At 44.5% G+C, this 13,589-nt stretch overlaps 2 protein-coding genes and 1 long non-coding RNA gene across 3 annotated transcripts in view; 1 reads left to right on the top strand and 2 right to left on the bottom strand.

The window, feature by feature from the left end:
* LOC127608118 (uncharacterized) overlaps window positions 1-13,589 on the bottom strand; it is a 321,393-nt gene that overhangs the window by 32,564 nt on the left and 275,240 nt on the right. The gene's annotated exons all lie outside the window — the stretch shown is intronic.
* Window positions 1-13,589, bottom strand: part of tbc1d20 (TBC1 domain family, member 20) — a 198,365-nt gene that overhangs the window by 93,207 nt on the left and 91,569 nt on the right. The gene's annotated exons all lie outside the window — the stretch shown is intronic.
* The window catches only part of igsf21a (immunoglobin superfamily, member 21a), a 157,261-nt gene that overhangs the window by 121,745 nt on the left and 21,927 nt on the right, over window positions 1-13,589 (top strand). Inside the window, exon 5 of the mRNA XM_052076992.1 lies at window positions 4,033-4,148. Coding sequence (XP_051932952.1) covers window positions 4,033-4,148 — 116 coding nt within the window. The remainder of the gene's footprint in view (window positions 1-4,032; window positions 4,149-13,589) is intronic.

Raw genomic sequence — 13,589 nt, 5'->3', positions numbered from 1 at the left:
GCAATACAATACATGTTGAATGTACCCCAAAGGACAAAAATGAAGTCGTTGCGGTGTTTTTTTTCCAAAGGGAAAAGGTCTTTTGCAGTGACATTTTCACAGAGAGATTTGAATAAATTCCATTTTGAAGCCAACAGAGAGGACAAATGAATGTCACATCCGCACACAAGAGCTCACCTGACGCACGTCAGTCAATATGATTAATAATTCCCGGCAAAATAGCAAAAGCGATCGGAATTCCAGCCGAGATGGTTCCGCCTCGGCGCCGCCAGCCTCTTTCATTATGTAAGCAGGAGAAGGCGAGACGCCCGAGTTAGAATTTTCAAATCGCTGCTTCCATCTTTTGCGTCTTTTAAAGAAAGCTGTGGATTGATATCATTTTTTTTCCCCCCCAAAAAAAGTTTCTCTGCCTTTGAAATGTTTCTTTTCTCTGAGTCGTTTTCATTCTGTTGTGCACACCAGGCCGAACGTTTTTGTTGCGTTTTGACTCGAGAGCGCAACCTGCCGTCTGTAACCGGGCAAGTTGGTCGGCTGAAGGAGGGACGCACACGAGCGTGGCGGAGCTTTTTTATTTTATTTTATTTTTTAATTCTGCCGGCGCTCGTCGGCTTCACGTGGCGGGAAGCAAGAGTGTGCCACGATCAATTATTTATCCCCGCAGTTTGTGCAGCGAGAAGTCAAGAGCGCTGATTGTAGAGGCTCGCTGGCAAAGGTACTTGTCAGGGGATTAGGAACGCTTATCCGGCTGGCGAAGGCTTTGATTTGAGAGATATTGTTGTCGTTATTAATATGTGAATATTCGATTCAAGAGGAAAGTCCTCCCTCGACATGATGAGATTTTGAAGAGCCAAATGTATCACGGTGTGCGCTCATGCATTCAATGGATGGATCTCAGATGACTTCAAAATAGGAAGTTAAGTCTGGTTCAGGGACTGAAAGTAGGGCTTCGCTTTAAACGTTGGGGTTGCAAGTTATGATTTTAAACAACGGTCTAGGTTTCAAACCGAGGTTTTCAGCCACGGTTATGCAGGGGTACCGGGTTCGATTCCAGCTCCGGCCTCCCTGTGTGGAGTTGCATGTTCTCACCGGGCCTGCGTGGGTTTTCTCCGGGTGCTCCGGTTTCCTCCCACATTCCAAAAACATGCGTGGTAGGCTGATTGAACATATCTAAAATTGTCCCTAGGTGTGAGTGTGAGCGTGGATGGTTGTTCGTCTCTGTGTGCCCTGTGATCGGCTGGCAACCGATTCAGGGTGTCCCCCGCCTACTGCCCGAAGACAGCTGGGATAGGCTCCAGCACCCCCCGCGACCCTAGGGAGGATCAAGCGGCTCGGAAGATGAATGAATGAATGAATGATTCCAAAACAAAGTCCTCAGAACAAAACAAATCTAAAGTAACAAACAAACACCGTGGCAGAAACTAAAAACTCTCAATGACCAAAACATGACTGAAGCTAAAACATAACAATGAACTAAACCTTACTGAAACAAACATGACACAGCCAAGAGCAAACAGCAACAAACAAACATGACAGTTGCAAGCAAACAAAGACCTGACACTGAGTTTTCAGGCCGGGAGTCCTTTTAAAGCCGCGAATTATCTAACGACCAACAGGTGTGCAGCTGGGGCAAGCTGTAGGGAAAAGCCCCACAGTGCCACCTGTTGGTCACAAACCGAAACATGACAGGTAAGGCTTTCAAAATAGGATTCCGAGACAAGGTGAAGGTCTCGGAGTGGGGTTTTAATTCTGGTTTCAGGTTTTAAAGTAAATTTCAAACCAGTCCTAAGCGTTCATTCCTGAGTTTTGGTTTTCAACTAGGGTGAAGCTCTCAAAGTAGGGTTTCAAAGCTATTGTTAGGTTTTTGAGCCAGAGTGTGCTTTGAAACGAGGCGGAGTGTTTCAAAGTAGGGTTTCAAGCCATGGCAAAGGTTTCAGAACAGGAGTTTAATCCAGAATTTCAAGTTCGGGTTTCAAGGAAAGACATCTTTATTTATCTCGCATATTCCACACACAAGGTAACTCAATGTGCTTCACGTAATTCAAAGCCCACCATTTAAAGGCTTTTACAAATAGGGGAAGAACAAGACTTTGGAAAAAATGATGATAGAAATAGACTTGGAAAAAAATAAGGTTTTAATCTGGATGTAAAAGCATATATGCTTGGAGCTGACGTCACTTTTTGATATCTTATTCCATTGGTGTGCAGCGTAACAGCTGCTACACCATGTTTACTTTGAACCTGCACCAACAGAGTCTGGCCTTCAATTCAGTCTGGGTTCGGGTTCTGAAAAAAAAAAAAGGTAGGGTTTCAAGCAAAGGATTTTGTTGGCCGGTTTGCAACGACTCTTGCGCTGCGCCAGGTTGTCAGCAAGCTAATGGAGTGTCCGGAGGTTAATTTACAAGCATATGAATGCCATCAATAGGCAATTAAGAGGTGCGACAGCATGGCGGCGTGCGGCCCAGCGGCGAAATCCCAACCCTGACTTTAATCAATTCATTGCTCTGACATGGCTCTTTAAGAGCGCCTGATAGATTTACACATTAAAGCCGCCGCGCTGACCTTTCTCGTTATCCCGCGGCGCCGCGACTGCCGCCCGATGGTCGTTTCTGACGAGAAAGCCGCAGACCCCGAGTCGCTTCATCTTTCGCCTCGAATTTCCCCTCGTATAGATTGGACTTTTGGTGTAAAACAGGAAGCTGACATGAGGGTCTCCAGATGAGCGCGCGCGCCAGACCAGGAAGCAAGTCGAAAAGTCGGAGGCGTGCATTCAAGGGTTTGGCTTTCAGATTAGGGTGTCAAGCCACTGTTTGGGTTTCAGGTTTCAGACGTGGTACAGTTTGGCTGTAAATCAGGCTTGAAACCTGGGTTAGGGTTTCAAACGCGTGAGGTCTTGAAATTAGTCATTTGAAAGTAGGGCTTGAAGTCAGGCTTTGAGTTTCAAACATGGGTTAAGGTTTCAAATTGGGGCTTCAAGCCATAGTTTCAAGGGAGTGTTTTAAGTCATGTAAGGGTTTCAAATCAAAGTTAGGGTTTCACATGATCCATTGATGGGTGAAGGGGAACAAAAAGCTTTCATCAAAGCTGAAGAATGCTTTTTTGTTGACTTCCCCTGTCGCCTCTCGACCCTCCGCAAAAACCGACTCTCAGCCCTTGACTGTCAGCTGATATTTTCCCAGAATCAGTCGCCTATTGTCAATGAAATATTCATGTTGCCATTTAAGGCGCCTGGGTCGGATGCTGGTTGAAAATATGATTTTCTTTGCTGCCTCGGAAAAAATTCTATTCATTCGTCGCTCCTCTGTAAACGCCGTCTCATCTTGCTCACGGGTTTTGACGTAACGACTCAAAGTAGGGTTTCAAGATATTGTCAGGGTTCCAAGTTAGGATTTTCGATTGGGGCTCCATCCATCCATCCATCCATCCATCCATCCATCCATCCATCCATCCATCCATCCATCATCTACCGCTTATCCGGGGCCGGGTCGCGGGGGCAACAGCTTTAGCAGGGAAGCCCAGACTTCCCTCTCCCTAGCTACTTCTTCCAGCTCTCCCCGGGGGATCCCGAGTCGTTCCCAGGCAAGCTGGGTGACATAGTCTCTCCAGCGTGTCCTGGGTCTTCCTCGGGGTCTCCCCCCGGTGGGACATGACCGGAACACCTCACCGGGGAGGCGCTCCGGAGGCATCCGAATTAGATGCCCAAGCCACCTCATCTGGCTCCTCTCGATGTGGAGGAGAAGCGGCTCGACTCTGAGCCCCGCCCGGATGACTGAGCTTCTCACCTTATCTCTAAGGGAGAGCCCGGACACCCTGCGGAGAAAACTCATTTCAGCCGCTTGTATCCGGGGCTACGATTGGGGCTACGGTCTCAAATTCAGGTTTCAAGCCAAGGTTGGAAGTGAAGGTTTTCACACGAGGTTATTGAAGATTTTCATGTTCCTTTATTGATTTACTTGATTGTTTATGTATTTATTGCCACCTCATGAAAGGCCCGGGTGAGTGATGCAGCCGCTTGTGTTTTATGTTCATCATCAGCTCCTCCAAACAACATCTCCGTGGTGGCCGAGAACACGCCGGCGCCGTTCAGCCGATACCAAGCCCAGAACTTCACACTGGTCTGCACCGCCAAGGGAGGAAAGCCGGCGCCCTCGGTACGTGCACCTCCAGCTCCGTGTCGAGCGCGGCATATTCAATAAACGCTTCCCCTTCATCATTTCGCCGTGAGGAAACGGAAGGAAAATCATTCACGTGCTACGCTGGCTTCTAAAAAAGGGATTGAGTGGCGGTCTCGTTGCCATGGCAACCCCCCCCCCCCAACACCAAATTCCATGTGAGTGGATGAGAAGCATCAGTGCAACAACCTGCAAACCTGTGAGAAAGCTAAAATATTTGCCGTCTGGTGAAGCCATGCTTTTTCTGCTTTCAAGTCACGATGAAGGTTTCAGTTTAAGGGTTTTAAATCCAAATTTCAAGCCAGAGTTGGAGTTGCGCGCAAGGTTCGGGTTTCAATTAAGAATGAATGAGCTTTTTTTTTTTTTTTTTTTTAAATCCAGACAGATCAACTGCTGTTGTTGGCGAACAACGTTTAGCGGTAGGAGGAGATATCAGCTCTTTACCAGTGGCGGTTCTGGGGGTGGGCCAACGGGGGCCAGTGCCCCTGTAGCACTGATTCTGCCCCCCCCCCCCCGTGGCCCCCCCTCCGAACGTAGATTACTCATTCGCGCCGAGTCGCCGATGCGAAAAGTGGAACCAAAGTGCGTGATTTAACATTCTCGTGGGACCCTTTAGTGCGCTGCACCACTTAAAAATGAGCGGGAAATGAGAAGCAGTCCGCAGAGAAGGAATTTACCACGACGTGCGCGCGCGCGTGTGTGTGTGTGTGTGTGTGCGCGCACGTGTGTGTGTACATTTTTTAGTCTCCCTTTTTATTTTTATTTTTATTTAACAGGATCAATATATAAGACATTGCCTTTTAAAATTTGGATAATTATATGGATGTAAAATCCAGCTTCAGTATATTTGCAATTTTTGTACCCGGCAGGCTGGTACCATATCATCCCCTGGGTTGAATATTCTCAACAGATGGACACGGCGTATTGTTACGCTTGCAGACATTTTAGCCCTCCTAATACTGTTTTTTACTCATCACTGTAATGTTATGACTACAATTTCAAAGTTTGAAGAAATAAAAAGTCATGTAAGATGTTGAATCTGTCTTTATAGCCCTGGGTTGAATGTGCCCCCCCCCCCCCCCCCCATCAAAACCCCTGGCCCCAGCCCGGATCCCTTAGTGAAATTGATCCAGAACCGCCACTGCTCTTTACTGAATGAACAACAAGTCCTTCGACTTGCCGTCGAAACAACACCACATGTCACCATTTTGTGCCTTTCCAAGCAACTGCGTAATTCTAAAGTGTGCGTGCGCGCCCACGCGTCAGGAGGGCGGATAATAAACAGCGTGCGCTGCAACTTTGCAAAAGTCATCCAACTTCCTCTCGAGCTTTTGTCAAAAAAGCTAATCAGCCAGACATGTTGTTCACTCCGGCAGATGGAACGCGCGCGCATGCACACTCCTTAACTCCTCATCGCCTTTTATTTCCTCCCGTGAGATGCGGCGAGTCCTTCACACACAGGTGTTCTCACTCATAGCGCCTGATTAAACCTCTTCTCGCGAATCTGTGTGTGTGTGTGTGTGTGTGTGTGTGTGTGTGTGTGTGACATCTCATACATGTTTGACTTGGAATGACGCATCAAGTCAAGCTTTTTTTTGAAAAAAGGGGAAAGTGAGTTTAAAAACTTAATGTGTGCTCTTTAGAAAGTGATGTTATTTGCGGCAGTGCATTTGGTGGTGACGACAATGAAGAATTTAGCGATTCCACCCCATGATCAAAATCGCGTCTCGGCCCAATTCTTTATCGCTTCTCGTGGTCGATTCTCATTGGGCGAGGGAATGAAAATAATGCAAATGAGTTTGTTTGCTTTCATGCTTTATCAACCATCTATATATATATTGCGCGTTGTCCCGCAGGCGGTCTGTCCTTCCGTCTGTCCCTTTTCAAAACGTACCTACTTCACCGCGCCGCTGCGCGCCGCCACTGCGCCGCTCAGGCAGTGGCTCACTACGATCGCGCGGGCATCTTAGCGAAAAAATGTTGTCTACCCACAAGCATTGCAATAAAATTGTTAGTTATTTAGTAGAGCTAAACATCTCTTTATTTTCGCGATAAGCAATGAAGATGAACAAAAAGTTGAACCAAGCAACAACACTTTTGTGGGCCGAAGGCCCACCTTACCAGCCTTCCGCAGGAACCAGCCGATGAGCCGCCCGGAGGGCGGCGAACCAGCTAGTCATATATAAAATGTAAACCTGTTGGATTGACTCAGCTTTATTTTGTCAAGTGGTTGCAGGAAATAAAATCATCTTCTTTTTTCTTCTCAGTAGACGATACGTCTCCTCATAAAATGTAACTGAATGATTTTCAGTTTGTGCAACCATTTGACAAAGTAAAATTGAATCAATTCAACACACCATTTTTTTTCTTTTTTACCGCACTCCAAATCTATAATGGGGGATGGCGGGGGTGCGGGGAATCAATGTCAATGACTTCCTTCTCTTCCAAAAAAAAAAAAAAAATTGAACATAGTTGCCGCCTCCAAGATATTAGATTGCCTTTGTAAATTGCCCAGTTATTGTTCCACGTTTGGAGATTTTTAAGATCACAAATAAACGACCCCCATCACCACTAGACGATAGCAACTCAACAAATTATACGCAGCAGAATGTGTTCACTGACATAAACGTTGTCGTCGTCAAATTTACAAACCTTTTTTACACTTCCAAATCAGCTTGGGTCATGTGACTTTTTCTATTGTGCCGTTCAGAATTCCGGGCAGACAAATATTATGCGGAGCATTTGACGCATATTATTTGAGACGAAAATGTATTTTCTGTTTGATTTCACGTGTCCGCTTTGCGTGGCAAAAGAGCTCGTTCGCCTTGCCATGAAAAGGATCCTTTCAAATCGAATTACAGAACACTTGGGAGTCCGTTTGATAAAAGTCCCGTTTCAATGTGGATATTAGTATTTTGCATTAATGTCTCCTTCAAACGCCACGAAACAATTTTTGCACCCCGAATGCGTGTCAACTGGGCTATCAGATCCAAAATAAATTAATCGATCGAATCGATTAATCGATCGAAATTGCATCGCCGTGACCAGAGAGAGCTCGAGGTGCCGTGGGAATTAAAAGCCGGCTGGGTGTGTTCATATTTCGAGACGAGTGTGCCATGATGATGATGATGATGACGATGAAGGCACTAATGGCCTCCCCGTGTCGCTCATTAGCGCATTCTCAGCGCACAAAAGTGTGCGCTGATTGGAAAACGAGGGCCGATAATGATGCTCGTTAATATGAAAGAAAGCTGATGAAGTTAATCGCGAGGAGCCTTTTTGATGTTTCGAGGTCTACCTCCACCCTCAGAGTTTCGCAAACTTTGCTTCCATGGTATTCCATGGTTGTCCCCGTCAAGCTTTTTGGACACCCGAGTCCGTGTCTTTGCTTTGAGGTAATAAAGAGTCCTGATCTAATACCTCAGCAACACATTAAGAAAAAAGGAACATGCATCTAAAATGTCTCAGATGAATATAGAAGTGGGGCGGCCCGGTAGTCCAGTGGTTAGCACGTCGGCTTCACAGTGCAGAGGTACCGGGTTCGATTCCAGCTGCGGCCTACCTGTGTGGAGTTTGCATGTTCTCCCCGGGCCTGCGTGGGTTTTCTCCGGGTGCTCCGGTTTCCTCCCACATTCCAAAAATATGCATGACAGGCTGATTGAACACTCTAAATTGTCCCTAGGTGTGAGTGTGAGCGTGGATGGTTGTTCGTCTCTGTGTGCCCTGCGATTGGCTGGCAACCGATTCAGGGTGTCCCCCGCCTACTGCCCGGAGACAGCTGGGATAGGCTCCAGCACCCCCCGCGACCCTAGTGAGGATCAAGCGGTACGGAAGATGAATGAATGAATGAATGAATATAGAAGTCTTGGTACAGATATGTAGTCTACATACAGTACATAAATGCTTAGATATGTTATATGTTGTTAAACGTACAAACAACAACTCAAACTCAAAATGGTAGATGGTTCCATTTCAGACATTTTTTGGTGGGTGGTGATTGTTTCTTGTCCTAAAACTCTGTGTGGAAGTTTAGCAGATAAATACATATCAATGTGCAGGATGCTAAAAATACACCTCATTTTAAAGTGAAGTCGCTTGGATGGCTGACGATCGCTAACCTGTGTGTCGCTCTCGCAGCTCTTTGACGATGCGAGGCGCCTTACACTACAGACAGGCTTCGGCTATTTTGTAAGTGTTGTTCTCTGAGTGTTTTCACATCCTCCGTCATCCCTCGTACCGTTTCCGACTACAATTTACCTTCTGCTGCAGCAGACAGCCGACGTAACATTTTGTCCTGGAAGATTAAACCATGGGGCGGCCCGGTAGTCCAGTGGTTAGCACGTCGGCTTCACAGTGCAGAGGTACCGGGTTCGATTCCAGCTCCGGCCTCCCTGTGTGGAGTTTGCATGTTCTCCCCGGGCCTGCGTGGGTTTTCTCCGGGTGCTCCGGTTTCCTCCCACATTCCAAAAAAAAACATGCGTGGCAGGCTGATTGAACACTCTAAATTGTCCCGAGGTGTGAGTGCGAATGGTTGTTTGTTTCTGTGTGCCCTGCGATTGGCTGGCAACCGATTCAGGGTGTCCCCCGCCTACTGCCCGAAGACGGCTGGGATAGGCTCCAGCACCCCCCGCGACCCTAGTGAGGATCAAGCGGTTAGGTAGATGAATGAATGAATGAATGATTAAACCATTATTGTTCCATTTGACAATCATATATAGCTTTGGATTATTGACCTTTCAAAATGTATGAAATCAAGACAAACAAAAGTTTTTGCACCGATCCTCTGATCCACCTTTTTTTAAAAAAATCTTGTTTCCGCAGTACTGGGATTCACTATGGAGAGGCACGTCAATAAGGCTCTCCGACTTATCATGCCTCATTATCGTCTCTTTTAAGGTGGCACAGGTAGACAGTGCACCATCTCTCGCTGCAGAAAAAAATTAATAAATGTCGCAAGGATGCCTGCTTTGGATATTAGAGGTAGAAAAACAGTGCAGCCACCATCATCAATCCTTCTGAGAAGCCCGCTTTCCGCAGTCAAATAATTATCATGCAAGACAAGGCACCAACACCCGCTGCAGAAAATGCCGTCGGAACCGAGGCTGCCGTAGCAGCCTATGAAGGGAAACAAGCTCACGGCGTGTCCACTATCGCCTGGCATGAGCTTAATATCTGCTGACTGTTACGTACGAGTACAAACAGTTGAACATGTTCACAGGCGGCGTCGTTACATGACAACGCCGCTGATCGCGGCCGCATGGCGCGGCAAAACGAGACCATGGTGGAGGTTGATAACGGTGACAATAAACATGATGGACAGCGCAGCGGCCTGGCCGGCTGTTCTGGGCCTTCTCCTCGATGGGATATTTCAATAACGGTGAAAAGAAATATCATTCCGAGAGGCATCCCTCACAGTTTATGAACATCACTCCGGAGTTATATCCAGCACCGTTGCTCTCGTTTAGTGAAAACAAATGGAGATTCTGTAGTTTCGTTTTAAATCATGAAAAAGTGAGCAGGAGTAAATTCACCGTACGAGCAAACCTATCGTTTTGTTTTGAGTACTCCCAAACGAGTCTTTTGTGTTGTCAATTGCTTTACTGTCTTCTCAATGAAATGCAAAACTGACATGAAACTTGTGAAGAAAGGGGAAATGTGGACCATCGGGCCGCCCCCGACTACTAAGTACTTATAACAGGGTAAATTACAAATAATTTTGGCCTCTTGACAAGTGTTTGGGAATGTTGACGGCCAGGTCCCATTGTAGCCTTGCTCCTATTACAAACAAAGGTCTTTAAGATAACACCGCAAAGAGTATTGTGAAAAACCCTGCAGGAGTTAACTATTTGGGAAAAAATGCCAAGTACCGTATTTTCGGCACTATAAGGCGTTTCGGAGTACAAGGCGCACTTTCAATGAATGGCACATTTTAAAACTGTTTTCATATTTCGGGCGCAGCACATTATAAGGCGCATAGAATAGATGCTACAAGAGTGGTTGTGGTTGCGTTATGCATCCACTAGATGGAGCTTTGCCAAAGGAAACACAGCACAATACAATACGGCTTTATTTATATGGAGCTTTCACAACAAATACTGCGCCCAGGAAATTTGATTATTGATCCATATATAAGGCACATCAAATTATAAAGAGCACTGTTAGCTTTTGAGGAAATAGAATGCTTTTAGATGCACCTTGTAGTGCGGAAAATACGGTACACTATGAGATGAATATTTACAAAATAGTAAAAAAAAAAAATCACATCCTTCTCTCCGTGCGATCAAACACTGTGAGTGTGTCTATTGTATGCTCTAAAAATGTACGCAGCGCAACTGTCAATCAAATACCAGTCCTATGAACTTGAAAGATAACGATACTTGATAGAACTACGTTTGAGCTGTAAAAATATATACTTTCAGTATATGTACTTATACTATACACATCTATAACATACTTATACTATATACATATACTTAAAGCCTAAATACACACTGGAACAATGAGGCACTCTACGGGAGCCAAGCCCCTGTCCAAATGCTGGCTGTCATGTCGGACTTCTAACGTTTTTTTTGTTTTGTTTTGTTTTGTTTGTTTTTACCTCAGAGTATTCCCTTATCTCCGGGACGTGCATTAAATTACAGGCAACAATGAGGCACTCCATTGGCGTCACGGCAGCCCCCCCCCCCCCAAAAAATAAAATAAAATAAGAAAATAATCACCCATCCTATCTCCCACGGCAGCAGGTAGGGAAGTGGGCTATGTTTGTTATCTACAATCTTCTATTTTCAGCAGCAAATTAATGAGACACACGTGGTTGTTTGCGGCACTTCTTTTTGTTTTTCTCGTGACAAATTGCATTCCGAATGTCGGAAAATCACACGAGAGGCACAGTGATGTGCCCGTGTCACTGTGGGAAATGTAGTGTTTATTTTTTGACACGTATCACAGTGAGCGGCGTTCTCTGGCAGCTTCATAATCACTTGAGGAAAATTAATCAGTGTTTGCGCTCCCATTTGAAGACACTTTGGTCTTTTTTTTTTCGGTGTTGTTGTTATCAACGCCCTGTCAAATCGAGCTACATATTTGGAAAATTACATTTTAACGGCTCAAAGGAACAAACACAAAGTGCACAGGTCATTAGATGGACTTGGAATGATGTCAATATTTAAAAAACACAGTATGGTGCTGTTGCCTCATTTTCTCTGGAACATTAGTTCCCCCCACCCCCACTAACCATCTGTTTTATTACCCATTTCTCAAGCCACCCCTTTTTTTCAATGAATTAAATTTGCATTTTAAGACGTGTCCGACAAGCATATTCAAAAGCTGTTTTCTTCAACGTGTACAGTATGTACTTGCATCGTCTTAAAAACTGACTGGTCGGCTGTCATAAGAATCCGAATCAGAATAGCTCACACGAAGCTCCTGTAAGGGGAGCACAAGGTACAGTATGTATTTGGGAATAAAAACTCAGTGGGGTGGGGAAAGTACCAGGTTGGGAACAAGTTTGACCAAGAAAAGGTCTTTCAATGATTGACCAGTAGGCAGTCATTGAATGAATTCAACTCAACGGTCACGCTTATCAATGCTTTTTGGGGGGTCATTTGTACGGTCATACATGTCTAAAAATACTTTTGAAAATTCCCTCCTGGGTGAGTGAAGACCTAAATTTGAAACAGTACTATCACACAAGCCAAAAGCAGATGCTTGTGATAACTGCGACTCTGCTAACAGCACGTCTCACTGATCTCCCGCGTGGCTCATCTAATGTGTTTGAGGCTCTTTCCCCATGATGCCTTGTTGACAAATCCAATTCCATTTTGGGCCTCCTGGTCTCCTTATAGAGACCTACCGTGTGTATGTGGTAAATAGTTTGCGTAAACTTGCTGTCAAGCTGTTTATTGACACTCCCAGTTAACAAATGCTTACTGTTAAAAGTAACACAAAATTGCTGTATATTTCATCAAACACAAAATCAGTTTTATTAATGCTACATGATGCATCACGGGGGTTACCTCCCAGACCACCACCGAAATAAATGAAATCCATAATATAAAAATAACATTTGAAGAACACAAAATGTGTTTTTATAGTAAATAAATCCTATCCTTACCCAACCAGCAAACTTATCTCACCGCCAATAATCATGCTCAAATATGTACATGATAAAATCAACCGAGAGCCATTGCTTTCCGTCGGCGTAAGAAGCAGGATTAAAAGGATATGACATTATCATCTTCATCTATCACGAAGCTTAACTAAAAGGTGTGAAACAAAGTAAGTTATAATTTTATCTGTGGTTTTATTGTTCTTGTTTTGCTTATAAGGTGTCCCTTGAGTGTTTTGAAAGGCGCTTATAAATAAAATGTATTATTATTGTTATTATTGGATTATTAATGGAATTATACTCAAAATACACAAGAGGCAAATCAATTGTGTCATACACAAAACGATTTGATGACAATACTCACATGCATGTTCTCTTTCTTCTCTGTAAAAAAAATGCATTATTACCTCAGATACGTCAGAATCCCCCTGGGGTCCCACAATCAAATCCACGGTTAAATGTATATATCACACTGCACTCTGGATGACAAGAAAAGCACAGACACTTTTCTGGAGCCGTATGGAGACATTTCAAAATAAACATCTACTTGGAAACCCGACTGCAAAATGATGCTTTGCAAAATTGTTAAGAGGATGGATGAAGCATAGCACTTTCAAAACGTGTGATTTGATCAAACAACTGGAGAAATTCAGTTCGAGACATCCCTCGGAGAGATCACAGCTGCTCGAGAAGACAAGCCACGGCAGGACTGGGGTCTTACGTGCAGAAAATGTCAAAAAGCTTTGTGAAAATAATGCAATATGCTATAAGAAGTGCTATACTGTGGTGCCTTGATGTATTTGTTCCGTGACCACCCTTGCAACTCAAAGCACTCCTATCTTCCATCTTTCCTTATTGAAATAAATCCGCAGTCCAAGACAATCATGTAAGTGACTCGGTGCTGCAAAAATTGTCTACATGTGTTTTTGCACTTAAATAGTGATAGCACTATTGTTGCATGTATCTTAAAGTGTTAGCATGAAGTCAGTGGACTTCAAAGGAAAGGGGTATCCCCCGTATTGCAACACCGTTGTGTTTCAGTGAAACGGATGCCATATTCATTATAAGTGTGTGTGTGTGGGTGTTTTTAATAAGTGATGAAATTAAGCACACTTTCATCACTGTAGGACGGTATCGGCGAGCATTCAAAAATAAATACTTATTAATAATAATAATAATAATAATCCATTTTATTTACAAGCGCCTTTCAAGACACCCAAGGACACTTTACAAGAACAAAAAAACACAAAATAATACGGATTGAGCAGCGGCAGCCAAAACGCGCCAGCATTCACTCAACCCGGAAGTGAAAT

This window comes from Hippocampus zosterae, chromosome 9 (genome assembly GCF_025434085.1).
Source record: "Hippocampus zosterae strain Florida chromosome 9, ASM2543408v3, whole genome shotgun sequence".
Taxonomy (NCBI): domain Eukaryota; kingdom Metazoa; phylum Chordata; class Actinopteri; order Syngnathiformes; family Syngnathidae; genus Hippocampus; species Hippocampus zosterae.
Note: the sequence above shows the minus strand (reverse complement) of the source record. Positions and strands in the feature narration are given on the sequence as shown.